The sequence below is a fragment of the Notolabrus celidotus genome, chromosome 22 (genome assembly GCF_009762535.1).
Source record: "Notolabrus celidotus isolate fNotCel1 chromosome 22, fNotCel1.pri, whole genome shotgun sequence".
NCBI classification, from domain to species: domain Eukaryota; kingdom Metazoa; phylum Chordata; class Actinopteri; order Labriformes; family Labridae; genus Notolabrus; species Notolabrus celidotus.
The window spans coordinates 7339824-7365308 of record NC_048293.1 but is presented as its reverse complement, the minus strand read 5'-3'; the positions used below and the strand labels follow the sequence as shown (position 1 = coordinate 7365308).

The following is a 25485-nucleotide window of genomic DNA, read 5'->3' as shown; positions in this document are numbered from 1 at the left end:
CCTTTTATAGGCTGTGTTTTAATTGCGGAGTAAACATTGGAGTCAGTCAGATGTAGAGCAGGAGAGGCAGATAGGGAGCAGGCCAGCTTCTGATGATGTGGATGCATGAGGGGAGGGGTTGGATACACTTGTAAGGGAGGGTGTCAAGGGTTAACATTGTCTGGAGAAGCCATGTTTGGGGAGAACATTTCGGTATTTGAATTGTGTGCCTTGTGATATCTGCAGCAAGGTGTTTTAATATATGTTGAGATAACTTGCAGCATCAAAAAACCTGAAAACAAAACTGAGGGTCATGCAATTAGAAATAAAAAAGCCTTAACACATGTCACAATAGCTCAATTAGTTCAGGGCAATACATAGAAGCAGGAAAGGAGAAAGGGTACAGACAACAGATGGTGAATGGGGGTCTTTGTTCCAGCATTACCTATAGATGACTGACCTCTTCTGGTCAAACACAGAACAGCAGGCCCAAATGCATTATTTATGAGTTACCTCTGTTATAAGCACTCCCATCTGTGGGCCTCTGCCTTTGCAGATGTTGCTTAACTGCATTAAAGCTCATAACTCATGTGGAAGCCATGCCTGCTTGTGGATAACAATGCAGCCTATTCAAGATCTATAAGTCAGCTTTGTTATTCACATCAGGGGGGCTGCTGCCATGGAAAGAATCTCCCAGTTTCAGATGAACAAACAGCTCCATTGTCCAACAAAATCAGTCGGGGAATGAGCAATGAGATTGTCTTCTGGAAATATCAACCTCCTCCTTCTCCTACGCAGTAGCACAAACAGAATCCAAGTTCAATATTTGTTCCCCTTCTATTATATGTGGGATACGACTGATGAAAAAGAAGCACTCACTGTGTCCAAAAAAAAGAAAATGCTTTAATAAAAGGAAATAAATACAGTGCTTTGGATGGCAGTTAGAATCCATTACAGGCATGGGTTATTGCACAGCTCTAAGGACAGACAAACACACTTCTCCAGACGTCCATTCAAAGTTAGAGTAACGGTGGTTTCTAACACAAATGTTACAAATTTCATTCAACACATCCCAAATTAATGTCATTTTGTTCTCTTTCTCACCCAGTGGCTGATAACGTGGCTGCAGGATTGTTCTTATTAACCAAAGAACATTTTAAAGTCTTAATTTCTTTACTCAACAATGGCTTCAAACTAGTGTCAACAACAGAGTTGAATCTACAAAACATGTAACAGTAGACGTTTCCCTGATGCTTGTGGTGCCTTTGTCAAGAAAAATATACTGTCATCATTCAAAAATGCTGTGCATTAAATGCTCATAGACTACAATGAGTCTTAAAAGTCCTGTTCAGTAGCTTGTTCTTATTTTTTAATAGCAGGTGGGGTGGATTCAGTCGAAAATCTGTGCTTGAATCAGAGTAGCTTGAATGGAAAATGTACAAATTTTGTATACATTTTGGAAACACAGTGCAAGATCACAAACACTGGCAAAGGGGTCCATCCATAGTATTTCAGTCGGTATTTGCTGTGTCAGAACCTGCACTGTGTGACTCTAAAATGCAGAGGCAACAGTTGAACTTTGTGATTTGCATTACATGTCTTAGGTCTCCAAGGCAAATTGCATGCTTTCTGCCAAAGTTAAAAAATGTAACATGCTCAGTCAGCAACAGCGAAGAAATAAAATAAGAATGGGCTTTTTCTTCATCATTTCTGTGCAATTCAAAGCTGATAAAATATTTCACATTCCTCTTCCTTATTTGTCCCTGCTTCCATTTGAACCTCAAGATCACCCAGATGGTCACCTGAGAGGCAGCCAGGTTTCAGTCAGTAAGTCATTGCATATTTCACACGTACAGTAAATACCAATAATGGTTTCTTTAAGCAACAGCCCTTGACTGTGTGACACAGTAATGCAGCTGCTTGCACCATAGCAATACAAATAAGCTCTTTGATAACATTATTACAAGCAGAACGCAAAGACTGATTGACTCTGATTGGAATCGAGTCTGCCACATGTAAATAACCCCTTAAACATTAAGCTGAGGGTTACTCCATGACTCCATCATTACATAAGTCTTCAAATAGTTCTCTTGTTCCATTTGCTATTTAAAACGACGCCATGCAACAGGAGTAAGTTTTGTATCATCTGCATACTTGTTACTGGGTGTGCCTTTAAAAGAACCACATCTGACAGGCATATGATTCATCATTACCGAAGTAGTTTTCTTTTCTTAGCTGCTGTGACAAACCGAAGGCAACAGTCATGATGAGCAGCAAAAGTCAGTTATAGAAAACAAAAATCATGATTTGCTGTCTCCACTTGTTCATATTTCCAGTTCATTTGCAAGTTAGGTAACAGACCATGTTTAGAGACCATGGAAAGTTCACTTTTTTAAGACTAATGAAGTTAAAAAGTAAAAGAAAAAGACATGCCGACGTATCCTTTTCTCCATCAGGGAAAATATTAATTTGTTACAAAAAAGGCAAACAAGATAAAGTTCGTTTCCGTGTGCAATGTATCATAAAAACCTCCAAATAAAACAAGCTACTTGTATCCAGTTATTTCAGTCTGAGTTAACATTAGCAGTGCTAAGGTCAAGCAGCTAACAAGCACAAGACTTAAACTTACCAAAATGTAATTTGGCCGCAAGTTTGATTCCCCTACTCCCTAATATGAGATCCGGGTTTCTATTCACAAGAGCCTGAAAGCTTTCCCTAGGAAAAATATTTATTTTTTATGATTTTTTTTAAGACAAAATACATCTTTTTGACTAATTTCTTCTGGATATGAAAATAAAGATTTAGCACAGAAATAAAGTCTCTCTGTAACTCATCCTTAACTAAGAAGCATGGCAATCAGTTTGAATGAATTAAGGTGAGACTTCTCGCCTCATAAATGACATCATCAAGAGATTTTTAAAACGTAAATGGACGTTAAGAAAACTAAATATACATGACATGTCCAGCTTCTCCGTGGTCGTAAATTGATGTATGCAAATTCCACGCTAATGGTCCTTTAGATTCAGCTTAACTGTTGTTGTAGACAATGTGTTCTGGTGCTTCAACAAAAACTGTGCAATCAATTAAGATGCACAAATGTATTTTTGGGTTTCTATGTAGGATAACAAAGTGGAGCTTATTTGGTACATATCTATCTCAAGAGTTAAACAATGCTAAAAGAGTTCAACATAAAAATAAGATTTAAAAAAAATAGAGAATGTTTCATTCTTCATTCTTCAAAAATATTTCTTAAAGGGATAATGCCCTAATTTAAAAAAAAAAACAACTAAACAAAGATTATGTGTGAGTTTGGCTGTTTCTGAAAGGCAATGCAGTTGCTTGTCAGCAAGTTTGACATGTACATAGTCATTAAATGAATGATGTAAAGATAAAACTATTTTGGACAACTGTAATTCTCTCTCCCTTGTGTAGACAAAAATAAAAAATGAAAGCACAGATAGAACAGTGACCGACAGTGACTGAGGATCAGGCCAGTGTGTCACCAGGTTCCAGACTGAGCCAGACAGGAGGCTTGATTAACAATGAATAACAGGAAGTGTGTGGACACTTGATCAACTTAGGGATGATCTCTCTTTCTCTCAGCGCATCAGACTCATTCATTTCATCTTCCAGGTCCAAATGGGTCATACTGGCAAAGAGTGCACCTCCTTAGGGGTTCCTGGTTCAACACTATCACCCTTAGAGTTCACAATTGTGTCCTGACGACACACACACACACACGCACACGCACACGCACACAATTACACACACACACACACACACACACACACACACACACACACACACACACACACACACACACACACACACACACACACACACACACACACACACACACACACACGCGCGCACACGCGCACACACACGCGCACACACGCACACTCACACCTACACAAGCACGCTCACACACAAGAGAAAAATACTCGTCATGGAATGAAGTGTTAGTAATGATTCCCAACTGATAAAGGAGCTGAATCACAGAGAGATATAGGAAAAATAGAGATGCCTAGTTACTTGAGCAGTTTGTGTGCAAATAAAAATGAAAGAGGTTTATTTTCGTGTCTCGCCAAGAAGGTGACCTCCCCGTTTAGAGGTCGTAAGACACCTTTCAAGTGTGTTTGTGTTGTGACAAATGTGCTGCCTCAGTCTGGATCCAGAGCGTCCTCTGCTGCTTCCGACAGCGTCGTCTTCGGCTTGTAAATGAAGGTCAACAGGAAGAGTGCAATGTCATGTGAGCACCAGTAGCCTGTGTGTGACGTCACTGCCGACCAATAGCGACTCTCCACCAGACCTTCTCTGAGCTCAAAGTCGACGCGCCGCTCCAGTTCCACTGTAAGACATATGAAGACGCATTTTAACATTTTCACAACAATTATTTTCACCTCTGTGTTTAACAGTGTCAGGGAAAGAGAACTCACGTGATGTGTCAGCTGTGGGTGAGGTGGGCCGAATCAGAGTAGAGAGGCCATATGCCGACTGGCTTTCTGTCCGCTTTTGCTCCTCTTCCTCAGGGTTAGCACTTCCTTCAAGGCCTAAAGACACAGAGGGCTGGCTGTTGGAGCGGGAGAAACGGGAGAAGAGGATGCCTCCGATGCCCTTCCCTATGCTCGCCGCTCCTGTGATGAGTGTGGAGGGAGAAGAGAAAGAAAGGAGATGTGTTAGTTGAGGAAAAAAAAAACAAAACAAACAATTGTAATGCTATCTTTCTGTTAACTTTTCTCTGATTCAACTGATTTCAGGAGACAGGAAGCCAAGTGGATGAGTCAATTCTCCATATCGCCACATGATGGCACTGTTGATTTGGCTATACAGTCAAAGAGAGCATCTGTTATTTCAAATATTGAACCTCATGGGAGTGAAGTGATTTTACCTCTGCACCATGAGATATCTCAAGAGTGGATTTTAATGAGCTCAGCTCTTTCCCTAAGCTTCTCTTCGCTGTCTGTACTCAGTTTAATTCCCTGTGTAAGCTTGAAAAAATAATGTCGAAAAGTGCAAGCTTAAAAAAAAAAAGAAAGTGACTCACCCAGTATGCTGGCCTTGCCCAGATTGGTGATGGACTCTCCATAGTGTCTGCGTGCAAGGACGGGAGATGTGCTTGGGCTGGGGATGCTCTCAGTGTCAGATGTGGGGTCTTTGATAGGGTTCAGGAAGGTCGGTCTGATCTCATCATAGGACGTGGGGTTAGTGGCACTACACCTAATGGAGAACATAAACCATGTAAATATTGTGTGCCAACAAAGGATAACATCAAATGTTGTTATGATGATGCTCTTACCAGTGTATCTGAATAGGTGCAACATTGCTGTAATGTTTAAGGATGAGGGGCTCGAGTCTGTATGCCTAAAGAGAGCAATGCAACTTAAGTTAGCTTACAGTACAGAGAAGCTTCAAGCACACATTTATAACTGAAACATCTGAGTGCAACAAAGATCTAGTTTCTTTTAGCAGAGTGCAGTGGAAAAAGGCAAGTCCAGTTTTTCTCTAATATCACACCCTTCATGTGCGTGGGCTTCTTCAAACAGAGTCAAGAAAACAATACAAGAAGTCTCTTTTGCCATATCCCCATGTGTAAGACAGAGGGAGGGCATCTGTATGGACCAGGGCAAACAAGGTAGACTGACCACAGGGTCCGTGGGATGAAAGACGTTGAAGAGCCTGTTGCAGATGGCAGTGGGCAGGATGTGGTCCTGGCGGCAGCTGGTACCAGGGCGGATTCCTCTCAGGGCCAAGAACACGGCCAGAGGAGAACCCATGCAGAAGAAGTTTTCCACCTGAGAGACACAAAGTGAGAAGATGATAGAGTATTTGGTTTGGACATAGCAGGTGATCAAAGAAAAGTAGCGGTACACAGGCAGTATGTTCACATGAAGGAGGATCATACCTTAAATCTGAGGGCTGGTGGTGCGGAGGGTTTAGAGGCCTCGAGTGTTTGGAGCTGATTTTCCAGCTCTCTTAACCTGTTAGAGGAAAGGAAATAAAGCAGACAAAGTATTTCAATTCTTTAAAACCGTGGCTTGAAAATCAGATCAAGTACACTCCTTTTGATATTGTAACAACACTTCTTCCTCCTGCTTCTTGTTTTGCAAAGATAATGGAGTGCACACTAGAAGATACTGAGAACTGAGATATGATGGGTGGGGCACATCAGAAATATTAAGAGCCTCTTCCCCTCCATTTGTTTGCCCAAACGGGAAATACAACTTGCGAACTAATCATAAGTGATTCCAAATCAATGATCAGTGACTGAACTCTTGAGTCTTGCAGACGTACACCAGGACAAGCCAGGAGGGACTAAAATTCCACACTACCTGTTTCTCGTGTGCCTCAGCTGCTCTAAAAGGTGCCTCTCCTCATAAGACATCCAGCGCAGGTCCAGTTGCTCCTCTACAGCGTGATGCTCCTGCAGACAGAAGCGCACAGGATCCCACCCTGTCATGATGTCATATGTTATGACGCAGCCCAGGGAATGGGACACGATGGACACTTTGCCTCCTCGCTCCTCAAACTCAGGGTTTCGGGAGCAGAAAAGTGAGTAGAGTCTGTTTAGCTCTAGTGTTAGGCCTTTAGTAATCTGGGAAAAGAAGGAAAGGAGGAGGGAAGTTAAAATGTGTTGCAAAGAAGTTCATTTTCTGGTTTTATAAAATATTGTGACTCTGACCTCGTCCCGGTAAAGGGGGCTGTTATAGTACATGATGTCCATGGCACTGCTGTTAAGTAGATCTCTCAGTCCTCTTACTTTGTCTGGTGTTATTGAGTCCACCGTATCTTCAAAACAAAGAAGAGATATTAACATCATGAAAGAGTTTGTATGCTCCATGAATATGCCTTTATTTACACACTCGGCTCCCACTTTAGCTCCTATAAAATATGTTCCTTACCACTACAATTTCTTGGACACAGACAAACAAAAATGACCCCAAGGCACTCTTCAATACAGTTAAAAAAAACTTGAATGTAACTCTAGTTCATAATAGAACAGACACAATCGCACAAGAAGTTTCAGCCACACACACAGGCCTAATCAGTCTATTGCAGCGCACTACAATAAACATATTTGTTGTTATCTGTTCCATTCAATTGCATCTATTGTGAGGAAAATACAAAAGCAAAAACAGCCTGTTTCAAGACTCTAAAAAATTGACATCTTTGCTTGCTTGTGACAGTAAAATTCATATTTTTGGGTTCTAGAAAAAACCAAGATATCAACCCAAAACAAATCATTTACTAAAGAGATTAAAGCACAGTTAAATAGACAAAGAACATCATTATTTGTAGCAGCAGTACTGAACTAACAAAACATCTTATCAAACATTTAGTGTTTACATACAAGTCTGAAACCTCATGTAGTCTCATCTCATCCTTCCATCTTTTATATGTAATTCTGCATCTTAAGTTACATCTGAATAAGTTCTGGCATGACATAAGGTTACTTTAAGCTTCTGTCCACATGAATATGAAGTTCTGTTTTACAGGACTCCTGGTTTATTAAGGTCGCCACATAAGAAATAGTTAAAGACATCCACTCTGTAATGAGTTAACAGCAAAGCCATGAAAACATACTCAAAAAACACACACTGACCTCCATCCAGTGAAAGTTTGGAGCGCCACTCGACGGGCAGGAACTCCACATGCTCGTCGTTGTGCTCTGAAAAGTGCTTCTCCTCCATCTTCCTCACACCCTCCCTCAGCCTGCAATGACACATCAAGGAAAAGGACAATACAGCATGTGAGGACAACGTTGCATGCTTTCCTTTTTTACTCAGGAGGATATTTGGATGCACGGTGGCTGATCTGCCAAAACTTGCAGCTGCTATAGTCGGTAAAAATGCTGAGTCTTCATCACATCTTGTCAGACTAAAGGGTTTTGAACATCCTCTGTGTACCCAAATGAAGACTCTCTTTTGATAGTCTAGGTTGGCACTTGTTTTCTCTTTGACTTTTCAGACTCTCTGGAAGAAAAGAATGACATCTACTTTGCTGCTCACTGATGCAGCAGCCTCACTAATGCAGCACTCACACACACGCAATGGTTGCAAAGGTACTGCTCCTATATGGGGCAGCATTAGCTCCCCGGATGCACTAAATACACAAAGAGAGAGAGGGTGAGGTCGGGTGTTGGTATGGGTTAATGGATGGCTGGGAGAGGCTTTTAGGTGGCTGGTCTAACATTGGATGAAGAAACTAATGCAGGTTTTGACACGAATATCTGCAGGTGAGTGCGTCTGCAGGAGAACTTGAACGCCCAGAGGGTGGTGCAGAGTATTTAAGAGCTTTCTAGGCTGCATCTAGATGGATCAGCAAGCTTTTTGCTGGCATGAAACGGCAGAGGTTTGACATAGTAGTTAAGACCCAAATCCAAGAGCTGCATAACGCCCTAACCTCATTCATTTCTGTCTTTCACACCTTCTGATGACATTTTTAAAAGGCATAGAGCTAAAATTACCTCATGTTCTAATAAAATCAAAAAACAAAGACCTGGCTAGACTTGTGAGCTTTATCTTTTCCTCCTGGCTAAGAAAAGCATATACAGTGTGTTGTAATCCACTAGGAGTGAAGCTTAAAGGTGCTCAGCAGCTTGTCGTGGTCTACTTTACCTGCTTAGTTGTGCTAAGCTCCTGGCAGTGGCCAGACACCAACTTTGTGACACAGAGACACACATGGCTCAGGTCCACTACTGCCAGTAATATTCATAGTCCAGGGCCAGTGGAGCGGTGTCATTTAGGATCGGATAATGACTTTACACGGTCCGGCACACGAACACAGAAACGGAAAGAGCTGAGTTTAGCCACAGTGATAACTAAACCTGGTGATGATTCACTTCATTGAACGCTGTGATAATTTGCGTTATCATGTGTCATAAGGAAGAAGATATTGTTCTAACTTTCCCACAAATATCTGCTTACAAGTTCCTCTTAGCTTTCTGCAGACAAAGAGAAAAGGTAGTGGGTTTATTGTACAGTAAGCTGATTCACTTTGATACTATGCAAAAAGGCTGTGTGCTATACTGTTGTGCCAGCAGCACCGTTTTAAAATGAGAGGACATTACATTTTATTAGGCTTGCTTAGAACTTCTCTGACTTAGATTTGGCACATATAGAAGTACAGGCATGAAATGCTGGGTTACACTCTCAATGCACTGTTTCTGTGGTTGCTTGTGCATCAGAGCCTCACTAAAGGCTCCCTTGTGTTTTCTCAGGTTTCGGTGCATTCTGCTTTCTTGGCCACTGAACTGCAGGCAATTTAATAACGCTAAGTATGAAGTAAAAGAACAGCAGGAAAAGGCAAAGAGTGAGGAATATGTAGATTGGAAGGGAGAGGAGCAAATGCAGTGTCATAATGAGAAACACATAAAAGAGCTTTGAAAACAGTGATTCCTGATATAGTTTAAGAGATCTGCAACTTGTTTTCAATATTGTTCTGTAGGACAGGGGTTCCTAAAGTGTGGGTCAGGACCCCCTGGGGGTCGTGAGATGTCTTCCAGAATGATTTTATTTTTTAAATTATCTAAAAATAGTACATTTTACACATTATATTAAAAAAATATCAACAAAAATAGTAGCTAAACTTGAAATAACCTTGAAAATAGAAACTGTAATGAGTTTTCTGCCTTTTTGTTTTGCCAGATGACTCCTAAGTTTAGGGTTAGTGAACAGTTAATTATCAATAGCATCAGTAGCAGTAGGTTATTCATAATGGCATAAGAAACACAGCCACATGCTCATATAGGTAGGCTCATTTTCTGCAGACCAGCTAAATGAAGCTACATTAAATCACTTTGAGGGACATTGGGGGTTGTGAGTCTTTGGCACCAATATTTTGGTGTCACCGGCTGAAAAGTTTGGGAACCCTTGCTGTAGGACTGTAGTTACGCATAGTACAAAAAAATAAACTCTGAATTCATCCTGAACAACGACAAAAAAAGCTACGAGGAATCAAGAGGACCTGCTGGACAGGTTTATATCAGAAATCTCTCAATAGCCCCAAAGAAAACCCAACATGCAAGTTCAACTTAGTCAGAAGAACAGGAAGAAGAAGAAAATACAATACCACGATTCATACAAAGTAAGAGGAACAAGGCATAATTACTTCTTCGTGCCTGTGTCATGACAGAGATATGACATAAACAGATTTGAGGACAAGCTGAAAGCTGTGAAAGACAGATTGTGTTCGGAAAGAAGAGACAAGCAACGGACAACTGACAAACCTCATGCATGCACTCCATGGACATCATCCATGGGACTTGATTTGGTTAGAGAGATGTAGGGGGTTTATTATGCGCAGGACAATTCTTCATAATTAATTTTAAACTGGGAAACAAACGGCCATCAGAAACGTTGGCCTTCTCTAGCCTGCTCTGACACATTCTGCCAAGCAGTCTGTCATGTGTCTTTGCAGAGTTATGGGAAGAATTTCCGACTTTATAATAGTCTAATCTGACACAGTGATCATCCTTGCAGACGAAAAATATCATGCAGTCTGAACCCAGCATTACTGGTCAGATCCGATCAGATCCGATCAGAAATACTTTATTTATCCCGGGGGGAAATTCAGTCATTAAAGTTGCTCCTATACACAAGAATATCAAATAATATTAATAGAATAAGTAATTAATAAGCTATAAATACAAATACAATGAAAATAATTATAACAAAAGTACAGAAGACAGAATAAGCTATGTCGAAAATAAATGGTTGAAGTCCCCGGAGATTAGGAAAAGGGCACTCTGGTGGTCTGTGTAATAATACAAAATATATACAAGCAAATGACTCACATCCCAGTGTTTTTGATAATGCGACCCTGGTCCATCTTCTGTCCAATCCCATGAACCACAAAGACAATGTGCGTAGTCTGAGGCGGCCTGTCCTCAGGAGAGGCCTCCTCAACGTAACCCCTATGGAGCCGTGTTCCACTGCTGGAGGCTGTAACAGGAAAGAGTACAGGGTTGAGCTTCAGTGGCTAGCTGGTAAGAGGACATATGTGAGGAGGTTTCACAGTATTTTCTATATGACAATGCCAATTACACACAAGGCCAGTGAGTTCATCAGAGCTAAAAATATCTAAATGATGGTATTTACAGTAAGTACGCACTGATCTGAGGCCAAAGAGGCCAACAGGTGAGACACAAGTCTCACTGACTCACAAGTCTCACTGACTCACTCACTGGCAGCACACGCATAGTGCCTGAAGGGTTAAGTTCACCAGACTATAGATTCTATGTCGGGACACACAGTCATGTGCAGTGCAGCCAGTAGATAGGAGCCAATGGCATTGCAGTGTAGATAGCACTAAGTAGATTTACTCTAGTGGAGAGTGTTGTTTGTTTGTCGAGGAAAACTGAGATAACCAATGCCAACTCCTTCTGGCCATCCTCAATGGACATTTAGACCGATCAAAATCTAACTGCAGATAATCAGCAGTTTTATCACGCTATGTTCCTGAACGCAGCACGTATATTTTTTGATTTTCCATGCTGATCCAGATTAATTGAAAACAGTGAAAGGCAACAAAAATATTATTGTTTTATGAAAAGTATTTGCTCATTTCAGGTTTGATGTCACACTTTTAAAAAAGTTGGGACGAAGACAGGTTACAAGTTAGTAGCATGATTGGGTACAGAAAGGGCGTTCCAGAGAGGCTGAGTTTGTCAGAAGTAAAGTTGGTTTGGTTTCTAAGAGACTGCCTGACTTAATAGTTCAAAAATCTCAGAATAATGTTCCTCAGCGTTAAACTGCTAAGAATTTGGAGATTTCATCATCTGCAGCACATAATAACATAAGAACATAATAACATTAAAGATTTGGAGAATTTGGAGAAATCTTTGTGCACAATGGACAAGCCAGAAATGCCAGCAACTTCCCTGAGCCTGAGACCTTTTATGGTGGACTGAGGCGAAGTGGAAAACAGCCCTGAGGTTTAAGCAGTCAAAATTTGACATTCTTTTTGGAAACCATGGATGGTGCGTTCCGTGTAAAGAGAAGAGGGGCAAAGCCAGCCTCCATGACGGTATTGGGATGTTTAATAAGTACCCATGGCATTGGTTCTTACACACTGGGATGGCACTATTAAAGCTGAACCATATTTAAGGGGTTTGGAGCAACATACAAAGCCATCCAGACAATGCCTTTTTCAGGGAAGACCTTACATATTTATAAACTTGTCTCCTTGATTCCCAGAGTGTTGGTAAAAGAAGAGCGGGTCCAACACAATGGCAATCATGCTCCTGTCCCAAGTTTTTTGAAACATGTTGCTGTCATCAAATTGAAAATGAGCATATACTTTTGATAAAACAATAACATTTTCAGTTGCCACATTTGAGATGTTATCTTTACGCAACTTTTAGTTAAATACGAGGTTTAAAAGATGTGAAAAAATTATATTATTTGTATTACTTTTAAATGACTTAATGATGACTTGTACAACTATTGATGTGTCTATCTTATACTATCACTTTGTCTTATATTTGCATATAAGGCATAATGTCTTCAAAACTAAAGACCCTCTCATTAGACTTAACTGTACTGCTAATTTTGAACTGTTAGCAACTACAATTTTGAAAATAGTAATTTTTATCTTCTAAACAGCTACATGTCATTGTGTACATGATAGCATGATGAGGTTAACATAAAACCTGATCATTACTCTTATAAACTAAGCGTATACTCTAGTGTGGATGTAGTATCTTAATCATGTTTTACATAAGGTCAAGTGTCAGAGAAACTGTGTAAAAAGCACAACAAATTGTTTCAAAGTAAGAAAGTCAAACCTTGAAAAATATGTATTTTCTTTACTTAATGATCAACTTGTTACAGGTGCACTGATACCAGTTTCTTAATCCATAGATCTGTAGTTAAAGAAAAGCTAGTCATTGAGTTGCTAGCAGTTAGAGTAAAACACTTTCTGCAAATTATTTGAACTATTAAATATTCTAATTGTGTATTTTAAATTGATACAACACTCATACATTCAAACACATATGTAAAGCATAACCCTTGTTTAATGGAAGGACAATCACAGTGTGTACATAACAGACCTTTGGAGAAGCCCAGTTTCTGCGTGACTGTGCGTGCAATTTTGGATGTGGTGGCGTCACTGTAGAGGTACACCTCATCCACGCTGTGCCAGTCCACATGGGTCCGACTCAGCTTCAGACTGTGAATGGCTGTAGGGGAGGGCAGTGAGAGAGAAGTGAGTGAATGAATGAATGGACAGAGGAACGAGAGGAAGCATTGGCAGATGGTGTGGGAAATAGAGCAAAAAAAAAGGGGGGAAGGGGGATCCAGGGGAAAAAGGTGAAGGAAAAGGTTCACGGATTCAAAGGGTTGTGATTACAGATTTCAGAGGATGGACATGGGGACAGAGATTGAAAACACCATAATAGTTACACACAGTTGTGATCATCTAGGCAGCACAAAAAACACTAAAGCTATCAGCAATCTATTCACACAGCTCAATCAAACTCACTTTGGAGCATTGATCTGCAGTTGGAAAGAAAAACATCAATCTATCACAACATGATGGCATATTTCAGCTCTTGCTTGACCGTCCTGCTTGTGTTTTATCAGTCTGAAGAAGTTTTATAGGCTGATAAATAGATTCAGTTCAAAGTGAAATGCAGTGACTGGAGCAAGCAAGAGCAGAGGTATGGTTTGAGAGGAGCCGCCATTTGCTACAGAAGCTAGGAGCGATAAATGAAAGGGATTGGCTTGAGGAAATTATTTATGTCTCTGCAGCATGTCCTTAAAAACGTCCTGTGCAGTCAAGTTCATGTTGATGAAATAGGCGGAAGACTTTGGAGCAGGTCCAGTGCACAGTCATGGCTCCTTGTGTTGGTCTGAATCAATCTGGGGATTAAGCCTGAAGAACGTAAAGAACTTGGGAGAATGAAATGTTCAAAATGACCTTTTTGCAATCTTAGGATCTGTAGCAATAAAGTCATGCAACAGTGCAAAACACTATACTATGAGAAGTGTTATTGTTGAATTACTTTGTAGCTCAGAACCTGAAACTTACTTTAAGTGTTTAGTACAAATTTTATGTAACTCAATAAAGGAGGGAGGAGAAACTGTCAGGGGATCACTTTTGTTCAAACTTGACTTCCTGTCTTATTTTTCAGACAGAATTCTATAATAGGCATTCATTAGTAGAGCTCTATAGAGAGGAATAAGACATTTGTCAAGACAGACAAAGGCTGCTGTATTTCTTTTAACTTCTAAATCATTTCAACAAAATGTATAGGCACCAGGTCTTGTGAGTGTCACATGGTGGACTTAAGCTGGCCCTCTATTGCCTGGCAGGCTAATTTCTTCATCGGACCAGCATTAACAGTGGGTGATGTGAGGCCAAGCAGTGACTGCCTCGTCTCTAAGACCTGTTCACTCTGAAGGTCAACCAGTGTGAAAAGAGATGGCTGCCTCTCATTTGTTAAGGGCATTGGCTAAATTTAGAATCACAGAGAGAAGGACATTGTGGGGTTTTTATTTGTTTGGCCACATAACACAATAAAGCTAACGTCCTGTGGGATGCGATGTGGAAATTCAGTTGCAAACACTTACTTTTGTCACACATTTCCACTTGACTCTGCAGATCTTTAAATTAATCCACTCCACAGCAAACGCAATCATATGCTTCCCTAAATCACCACACAGAGCGCTAATAAACCCCTCTTAGACAGCAGCAGCAGTAAAGGGAAACAACCAACTGTCTGAAGGACACCATCTGTATTGGCTGCAACTCAAACAGTTTAAAGCGGCCTCATTTCCTCCTTTACCTCATGAACTTACAGGTGAGGACAAAGGAGAAAAAGACAGTAGTAGGTGTCACATGACCTCCATACTGTAATCACAGGGAGGTGGGTGAAGCCACTTCAGACTGTTGAGCATCAACTGTAGCAAAGAGTACTGTAAAACAGGAGGTGTGTGTCCAGCTAGATTTGAGACTTGGCTGAACTCATCACTCATCATAGAACAAATTTGAGTGAAATTGGATCTCTCAGAGGAGATATAGCACGTATAATGAAGTGATGCTTTAAGGACACTTCCTGTTTTACAATGTAAGGCAATGCATTGTGAAAGAAGAGGGAGAGAATGGGTATCAAAGTGGACTGAGGAGTTGGCTGTCAACCAAGAATATTAAAGAGTTTACTGAGGGGCTTCACGAACACAACTTAAGTGAATCACTGTGGGGCACAGGGGGGGATAGGGTCCGACATCAGGAACATAAGGGATTGAGGACAAATAACGTGAAAGACTGAGGTGGTAAGGAACTAGGTTTTTTGAGGTACAAGGGAAACAAGGAAGTTGTGTGCTGGAGAGTTTGGGGTATATGCAAGATGCCGGACTGGAACTGTTAACGTAAACGTTTGTAGCTAAAGCCTTGTCTCGGCTTTGGAATGGCATGTCTTGTAGAGGCTCAAGTGTAATGTGCAATGTTAAAGTTAATCAGGGCCGTGCTTCATTCAGAACGGGCCGAAGCATTGTTACTGTTTTCTATAGGCTCTAACTGTCAGCCAAGGATTCAGATATTTCACGCTACAGTCAGCTGTAGCTCTGCTAATGAGGCCCCACAGAAGAGCATGGGAGCGTCACCAATTTAAAAGGTGTTATCTTTCTAACCCATGACTTTTTAACAGTTTTAATCACCAGTGTCGAAGGAGAGCTCAGCTGTAAAAAACTTATGAGTGATGAGGGTTCATTTGAAACTCTCTGATGCCTGCCATGCTGTTGCTCCTCCATTGCTCTTTGTAAAACAATACAGGGAAATTAAAGCACAGATTTTCAACAACAAAAACAAAAATGTAGCTTGATTCTGGTTCCCCTTGATTTGTGATTTGAATCATGGACTTGTAATACAGCCGTATATTTATACCGTTTGTTAGGTAGGAAAATCTTAAGTCTCTTCGGAGGTCATCTTCTGACAGATCAACATCAGCTTGGGCTTACTAAGAAAGGGGGCAACAGCGGCTAAGACCTCTTTGTTGTGCACTTATCATCAAGGGTCAATACACTCAGAACTAGGACAGTGATAGACCGCTTAACAACATGTTAGGGGGCTATAGTAAAGAGCCACAAAGGCTGCTCTGTTCAGCTCATCACTTGTGCCTGGCTCTCAACAGAGAGCTTTGTTCATTGCCCTCAGAGCCAGAGCTGGAGTTGGTAGTTTATTAATGATGGTCATACTGCCAGGAGGGATGAGAGAGAGCAGTAAGAGAGAAAGTGGGAGACATGGCTGGAGAGATGAAAAAAAAAAAAGGTAAAAGGAAGAGAGGCTTTTTGAGGACCAGCTTAGTTATCCTCCAGTTTAAGGGGTCTTTCCCTAGAAGTTTAGTCAACCATGTTGTTGGCTCACTATCTCAGCAAGAAGATAAGAGATAGATACAAATGTTTCCTCAAAAAGCAGCAACAGCACTACCAAACTCTGGGTCACAGCACAAAAGGGAAAGTTCTAGAAACTAGGCCCAGTTAAGGCTGCAATGGAGAACTGGGAGAGCAGCCGAAATCCATTTTAACACAACCATTTCTAACTGAGCCTAGGTCTAGCTCTAAATAGCAGATTGAACAGGTCTGCACCACAACAAGGAGGATGATCTAGTCCCATAAGGACCTAGGATCTACGAGGAGAGAGGGTACAGGCTAGCAGATCTAGTACAGCAGAGAAAAAAAAGAGAGATAAAAACTTGGTATTTCACAGTACCTTGGCAGCGTTTGCGCTTGTGACATGTAGTTTTAGCACTCGTCTGATATCCGCTCCATTTGAACAGAAAAGGGAGGTAGAAAGGGGGCAGGCGGGAGAGAACTAACAACCAGAGAGAGTGAGTAATTGCCATTACCCTTGTGTCAATCACAGGCTACCGCCGTCATCATTTCTGAGCAGGGCAATATATCAAGTAGCGCTGCTATCAGGTTCAAGGCTCTGTGTACAGAGCTCAAACTGATTTATGACAGAGCCAGCTGGCTGCAGGTAGATATTATGAAAATAAACTTAAACACTGTCCTGGTAGTAGGATGGGGTATGCAAAAGCCTTCAGCTCATGATGCAGCGCTGCTCAACATTTGCCTTAGATGACTGAGGTAGGATGTGTTTTACAAAGTGTACACCTTTTCCTTTAAAACCTTGAAACTTTCAGCTGTGAGTGTAATCATTGTTACTCAAAAAGACAAAGGTGGAAGGTTTTTCATTGTTTTCAGTTATGTATAGTGTATAAATGACCACTGTAAAGTGGAACAAAGACCACAAGCTAGCAATGATTTCAAACCCTTTAAAATAAAAGCATCAAGCAGTCCTTTTTTAATGTTTGGGTGAATACATAGCTGTATTTACCAATACAGAAATGTCTAAAGGGACCCAACAAACCAACTGCAAACCTCTAAATAGAGCTTTTAAAGTATGATATAAATCTTCCTTTGAACTGGACATGTGAAGTGAAATGAATGTGGAGTCCAGTACAATCTTTCTGTAAAGAAAACAATAAACAGATTGCAGCAGTTTGGGAGGAAAAGAAGTTACCTTGCTTAGACCCTCCCGTTGGTTAACCCAAAAGTTTATCCTGAATAATACTGAAAGGTTGACGTCTGTCTGATAAACCCCTGTGCTTTAATGTTCCTCTGACAGGAGAACTGGTTTAAGAAGTTGTTCACAAATCTGAATGACTTCTGATTGTTTAGTAACCAAATTACTATTCATTCAGTGAGAATGCTTTCTTTCAGTGATTCAACTCCTATACTGACAAGAGGCAGTGAAAACAACTATCTTATAGTGGTGTAATCCCTGACTACGTTGAAAGTTGATGTCGTGATCAGACATTTAAAAAGCCCCTCCCCCATTTGCTATTCAAATCAACAAAGTGCACAAGACTCCCATCTGACTGAATCATTCATTCAGTAAAAACAGAGACATCAGACTTGCAAATGTCAGCAGTGTGTCCTTCAGCAGAGGTGAAAGGCTGCAGAGGAGGACGACACAGAGGAGACCTGCTGAGTACACAGGAAGTTTCTTTGCTGTAAAAGCCATTAGCACAGTCCATTTGGGCATTACAGCCCTGATGGAGCCGTACATAAATAGGTGTTCCCTAATGACTGGAATATCTACTATGCATAAAATCCTCATGCGGATATACTTTGAGTCAGTGTGGAAGTTTGTAATGAAGGATCATGTTTGGGCTTCTGGCATGAATTTAAAAAGAAATATAAAAGACAGTCATTGGATTAGTTATTTCCACTCTTTTAAAGCAGTCATTAGTCATACAGTGTGTTGCCAGCCTCATCTGCCGGTTAAATAAATATGCAGCTGAATATGTAGCGTACACAAAACAAACAAGTGGACCTTGCCTACCTTAAAAATAACAAAAGTGTTATGCTGACAGATGACTGTGCCCAGCCAGCTGGATATATATTTCCCTGACGTCTGAGAGGCCAGACAGACTGGGACACACCCTGAAGTTTTAACCATACTCACTGCACTACGCCCACGCCCACACACACACACACACACACACACACACACACACACACACACACACACACACACACACACACACACACACACACACACACACACACACACACCAGAGAAGCCTAAAGTGAATGGGTCGTATTCCAATGAATTTCTTTCACTTTTCAGATTTTCCTGATTTGGTTGATAATATAGCTCCAGAATAAGTTTGCTGATCAAACTGCAGTAGCACTCTTTCTTTTTACATAAAAACAAACACGGTAAAATTAATGAGTAATTTAAAAAAAAAACGTTTACATTGATTAAATTCAATTCTATAAATCAATCATTCTAGTGCTTTTTGAAGCCTGCATATTAATCCTTCCTCCTTTATTCTAATGTTGTGAAAAACCTACCATGAAAACAACGACTGTTTGTTTACTTCAGCACTTAAACCTGTTAATACCCTATAAGGCATTTCACTGTTTACCTCCCTTCAATCAAGAGTCAGCAGAAAAGTACATGTGCATCACAAGAGAACAGAACATCCATGGACCTAATGTACCCAGAAGCAGTCCTTCCCACATGATGATAATGTTATGCCTGCATAGCATGTTGGTATGCCTACCTTATGACTTGTGCTTCGCTAACCTTTAGTCTTAGACACAAGGAGAAGAGAGTTGCGATAGGACAGGGGAAGAGATAGCAGGAGAAGTGTATGTACTGCAGTTATATCAAAGCACGGCTCTCCGGCTCTATGGTCCATTTATCAAAAGCAATGCAGTTCACGGCAGCCGTCTTATGGCTCCTGTGTCTCCAGATTATTAGTTATTAGATAGGATACTCTGCTGTAAAGGCTCCCTGGAACTGAGATGCAAAAACACAAACAACGTGATGCTCATTAACAGGATCTATCATTCGCTTTGCTTTAACACTCTGCTAAATATAGACATGGGAAACAATCTGCCAACAAAAGGCAGCAGGAGGGTTCACAACAGATGCTCAGTGTTTCACCTTCCATGTATTAGAGGAGATGATTAAAACATGTAAAAATGCAGCAGGCCACATATACTGTGCAGAGGGAACTGTGAATATGCTGCACTGTTCAGCCTTGCAGCAATACAGCTCATTGACTGGACAAGCTAAGGTCATCTGATCTGTGTACTATGTGGTGAGAGGGGAGGGGGCTCTAAGTGTCACACAACCCATTTGTGTGCCCTTGGCTTGTGCTGTATTTCACATATATGGCTTTCACTTAATCTTGTCAATGATCTATTGTCCTCTGTGAATGTTTATGCGCCTGTTTCCATCCACAGATTTTTCAACGACTATGTTTACGTCTAAACTAATGCTTACAGAGCAGCAGTGACCTTCCCTTTTCGTCCTAAAAAAGTTCTCTGATTCAGTTTAGGGGAGTGCCGGTGGTTATGAGTACATCACACAGAGACGAATCTACTGTGCTCACTTTTCCTCTGCTCTGGTCATGTCTTAATTTATAGGCCTTAATTTATGCTGAAGGGGGTTACATGTCTGGACATGTCAGCGGCAGAGCAGTGGGACAAAGCAGACACACGGCAGGACTCAGGCTCTGTCTGATTAAGGACTATTTAATAGTGATTATTTAGTCATTATGCAGTTAGAATAGAATAGAATAGAATATATTTATTGTCATTAGGGATGCACCGAAATGAAAATTCTTGGCCGAAACCGAAAGCTGAAAATGAGGAAACCAAGGCCGAAAACTGAAACACCAAACTAAATTATTATGCCAATTATCAGTAGGGAGTAGGCCATGTATTTTCTGTTTGTGTTGCACAGGCATTTTCTAGGCCACTTACTAGCAGACACTTAAAGCTAGTTTGTATAGCAGTTTGAACACACTGGGTTAAAAGAGCTCAGTTATAGACAGAAATGTCAAAAATGTTACAACTGTCCCCGGTCTCCCCTACCATTGCATTTATGGCTATGACTGTACTAACCTCACTAAAATCAAGGATCTCATTGAACATATCAGACAACGAGAGTGCATGCCCCTCATCTGGTTCAGAGACAAGTCCTTTTTTCTGCGCTCTGTTCTCCTTCCTGCACTTCTCCGTCTCCAAGCGGGTTCTCCACATCCATCGTGGCCTAGATCATCTCTCACACTGCTTTATTCCCACATCCAAGTAATGACCTTTATAACGTGGATTAAGTACAGTCGTGATGAAGTGCAGAGGATCCGAATAGATCTCAGTGAAACATGTGCTGACAGACTCTAAAAGTGTACTTTTCATTGTTTTCACTCCGTGGTCCATCTCAATCTCTTTGCTTAGAAGACGCTTTAGTGCTGCAATTAAAGGAGGAACGGATGCAGACACGTTGGCCCTTATCCAGACAAGTGTGTACTGGCCACGTTTTTTGCTTGCGTCATCACAACGTTCTGTTTTGACCGTGTTGTTTTGGTGATAAAAGTATTTTGGCCTGAAAATTTTCGGTGCATCCTTAATTGTCATAGTCATAGGTACAACGAAATTAAATGCAATTGTACTTCAGTGCAAAATGGATAATAAAAAATATGTGCAATAAAAAATGTGTTATTATTATTCAAATGTGACTGATTTGATGGTTAACTGCTACTCATTGATTTAGGCTGAAAATTGTATTCCTTGCATAAATGTTCCAGATTACCCTGGTGGTGTTTTAAAGCATGTTCCAGTCTGTCATGCATATTTCTCTGTTTTTATAATGCAAACGAAAACATTTCACACTCTCTTCAGCAGTTGCTGCATCTCTCCCTCTCTTCTTTTCTCTCTATTTATCCGCCACTTTCACACACCCACACACATTCATCAGCAGTGAAGGTCCCGTAGATCTGACTGCCTTAAGGAGACTGCTGAATCAAAGGACCTCTTTCTTATTGCTTGTCACAGCTTAAAGCCTGCTACATTTTGCCTGAGCCAGCTCTGCCGGAGAGGGTTTGTGCCAGAATGTACGAGCTGCACCTGCTTTACATTGGGAGCATGACGTGACAAAATCGACGCACACATGAATGGAGACACCTGCTCCATTCATTTCTCTCGGCTGTGGATCAATACTGGAGCAGGCAAGGCTGTCAAATCTTTCTCCGTTTATGACTCACATCGCCTGTCTTCAGGCTGTGTTATGAACTCACTTTTTCATTGTAAAGGTATTTCTTACAAAGGAGTATTCGTTACCTCATTGTTCTAACACAGACTCACATGGGTGCTTTTTATAAGGCACTGCCTGACTGTAAGAATAACACTGCATGGTGAGTGAAAGCAGAAGTATGGAAGTATGCAATTTTGTGACATGGCCTTTTGTTTTGACCCCTAACTACACTCTGATTCCATGACAACACATTAATTCACTCAGTCATTATTTAGCAGAATTCAGTATCTTGTTTTTGTTTCTAAAACATCAGACACAGCTTGCCACATATGCACCATATTTACATGACAGATTTCCCTCTGATGTCACGCTCAAGGTGGAAAACTCAGATGCTGTCGGTACCGCAGTACAACATGTTGTTCTCACAGCTGGACCATGACACTAGGGTTTAAATGCTGTCATGTGAATAAGGTGAATTCCTATATAAACACCATCTTTTCCGTGAGCTACTACTCCTCCCCTTCCCTTCCCTTTCCATTCTCTCACCATCTTTGCTATCGACGGTCTTGACCACCAAATCCGTCTCGAAGGTGTCCTGCATTTGTTGTCCACGAAAATGATTAAGATGCTCCTGCTCGATGAGGTCACTTTCCTCCTCCTCTAACGGGAGCCAGGTGCCGTCAATGAACCACTGGCCTCTCATGACTGGAATGTGGTCTTGTTCTGTAAAAAATAAGAAGGGTTTAGATACAAAATAAAGGCTTAATTGTATGGATGGACATTTTGGAGACATAGAAAATCCCTTGCAGGGTTATAAATACATTGTTGTTACATTTCAAAAGCCACTCCTAAGAAAAATCTGCCTCTCTAACTGTGCTACTACACTATCTGTGGAGAAACTGGGTACTTTTCCTGAGACGTTACCTAATTTCTATTCAACTCAAGAAGTCTGGGAAATCCAGGAGGGCCAAGTCTCAGTGGCTTATGGAGTGAGGCCAGTTTTGATTACAGTCTAGAACAGAGGCTCTGGTTGTGAATAACGAAGAGTGTACAGGTAGTTCTGCATGTTCAAATAGGGACTGCACATCTCCACAAATATATAAGACACACAAGACCCACCACAAAGCTAAATATAATGATAGACACACATGAGTTACACACTGATAGAGGCGCCAAGTGGAGACTTTTGCTTGTTTGTTAAGGGGGTTCATGTCTGGTTAGAGAAGATAAGTCTGTTTGCTTCAAATAACATGATGTTTCCAGTTATTGCAACATTAAAAGTCACCTTTCTTGTTTTTTTGAAATGTTACAACACAAAGTGAGCACAGATTATTGACAGAATACTCTCTATGACTGCCCAGTGAATGTGCACTTTTAATAAAATAGTGTCTTGTCATTTCCGTATCAAATGTTACACATCAGGGTCTACAATATTAACTTGACACTGTGTTGGAGATGTTTTACACTCAATACTGACACTGTGAGTGTCTGAGCGGCTTACATCCCTATAGCACAAACATTCAGGATAATAACTACTCCTCTAAATGTCACTCTGTGTTAACGCTCAAAGAGTCAGCTAGCCATGAGCCCTTTCATCATGGTCAGGTTTAGCGAAGCTCATACAGTAGCTGCCTGCATTTGCTCTCTGGCTTTTCCCGGAAATATCCATGAATTAGTTAGCACAGATAAGCTGCATCCAATTGACTGACTTCTTGAGTTGTTGAGATGTTCTGGGAAGACTGGGAGAAGTGATTACTTATTCAAAAGATAACTGCAAGAGCAAAATGATGCAGGACCCTGGAGGGTTTGCAAAATGTATACAGGAGAAGCAATGGATGCTTGAACTGACTTGTAAGTGGCTGTAGGTCAATAATGTTGTGTGCTGTCAGCCATTATGCTGCTGAAGTATGAATGCACTTGAGTAACTGACAGTTTTTATTCTCAGAAACACTGAATCAACTTTAAAATGGAAACTTAGCATGGCAAGATTTCTGTAGTTACATATATAACAGACTGCACACACAGAGTAGTGAGTGTATGTTTGATATTGTAAGTGTTTAGTATGATAAAAAGAAGTTCTTATTGTGTTTTTTTTTTTAAATATCAACAGTGCACTCTGTGCCATAAGGAGCAATATGTGAGACTGATGTGGTGGCCTTCAGACACTTTGATCATATGATGTTTGCAATACTCACGCTTCCAGTAAACAGGATTGCATTCTCTGTCCTTAACGTCCACCTCATACAGCCCTCCCCGGACACAAACAGGTTCCACGTTGATTTCAATGCTATCAGGGTCTCTCTCCTCCGAGGACACTGTGGATGTGTCCATGGACCCCCGGCCTCCGTGCACACTGCTGGTCCTGGTCTCCACAGGCACTGCACCGTTCAGCGCCCTGCTCTCCACTCCGTTATTCCCACACTCTTCCTCACCAACGATGACCTGGGAGCCTGCTGCTCCAGGGTTCATCTCACAGTATTTCCGAAACGCGAGTTCAATTTTGAGCGAATCATGCCCAACAAAAGCTTTCCACGTTTTCTTGTCCTCCTTGTAAAACCACCGAACCTCCTCCGGCCCGAGCTCCGTGACCACCTCGTTGAAGCGGTGTCTGGAGCTGTTGGATCTCGACCTCTTCCTCCTTTCGAACAACGGACCCGCGTTGTTCCCGTCGCTGTCGCTGTACTCCAGTGAGCCGCTGTCGAGGTAGCCTGCCGGGGAGCTCAGGTCCAACAGCAGCCCATCCTGGGTGCTGTGGTGTCCGGGGTGCAGAAGGGGCAGGTGTCCGTCCAGACCAGACTGCACCGAGGACATCCCTGCCTGCATTGTGTCGCTCATCGGACTCATCTCATAACAGCACGAAAACACATCGCGACCAGAATCCCACTCCTTGTTATTGTTGATGGCGTCGACGCTGATCGGTGGACCTTTACTTTCAGTGCCCGCAGAAGGGCTAAATTCTGAGGTTTTAGCTGTAATGCTGAAACTGCTCATAACTAGAAGAGCCACCCAATCTCACTGCCTCTCCGTCTGCTGTCCCCCCTCCACAAACTCTGTCCCAGCAGATTTCAAAAGATGTTATAAAAGTCAGAGACAGAATGAAAATGTAACAATATTAGAGACCTCCTGAAAAGCTCCCACCGCATTTCCTTGACTGAACCGCAGCTATGTAGCTCGCTAGCTAGCTGAGCTAATGAAGCCGGTTGAACTCCGACGCTAGCTTATTAGCAACACTGCAACGTTGCAACTGAGGAACCTGTTAAGGTTCTCCCTCTTCCCCTCTCCTTTCCCTAACAGGAACCTATTTCAAACCAATGTATTGGTACTGAGTCGCTTTAGTCAAGCTTAATAGCAGTAGTATTGTAGTCACCATACTTTCAGTGTTCCGGGTCTCTGTGGAATTTCCGAATCGTTGTCCAAACAAATCTTGCATAGAGACAGCATCGTCGCGTGCGTGTTTGGCTTGACAGCTGACGCATAGATCACAGGATTCGGTCGGGAGCGCGCACGTAGAAAATGCGCGAACATGACGACATGCCATTTGAGCTTTCCCCCTTTCTCCTCCTCCATTCATGAGATGCATTCTTCTTATCGTGCACTAGATGGAGACGTATATTCATTTAAGCCAGGGGTGTCAAACTAATTTCAGTTCAGGGGCCACATACAGCCCAAGTTGATCTGAACTGGGCCGAACCAGTAAAATCATAACATAATAACCTATAAATAACGACAACTCTAATCATTTCCCTTTGTTTTAGCGCAAAAAAGTACATTCTGAAAATGTGCACATTTAATGAACTATCTTTCTACAAAAATGAGATGAGGCTGAATATTTTACTCTTTAAGCACCGAGACCTGCTGCAAACACACTGAGCACTAGTGCTGGGCGATACCACACTTTTATGATTCGATACGATACCGATTACTTTTTTGGCAATTTATTCGATACCA

General features: G+C 41.4%; 1 protein-coding gene across 1 annotated transcript; it reads right to left on the bottom strand.

The window, feature by feature from the left end:
- Positions 1-862: 862 nt before the first annotated feature.
- On the bottom strand, positions 863-25015 carry ddhd1a (DDHD domain containing 1a). The gene is made up of 13 exons (XM_034675175.1): positions 23733-25015; positions 22084-22260; positions 13034-13162; positions 10775-10922; positions 7583-7692; positions 6662-6768; positions 6312-6574; positions 5885-5960; positions 5625-5774; positions 5279-5343; positions 5027-5199; positions 4419-4616; positions 863-4330 (listed from the first exon to the last, which is right to left on the bottom strand). The coding sequence occupies exons 1-13, from the start codon at positions 24526-24528 to the stop codon at positions 4143-4145; spliced, it is 2580 nt and encodes an 859-aa protein (XP_034531066.1). The 5' UTR covers positions 24529-25015; the 3' UTR covers positions 863-4142.
- Positions 25016-25485: the final 470 nt, after the last annotated feature.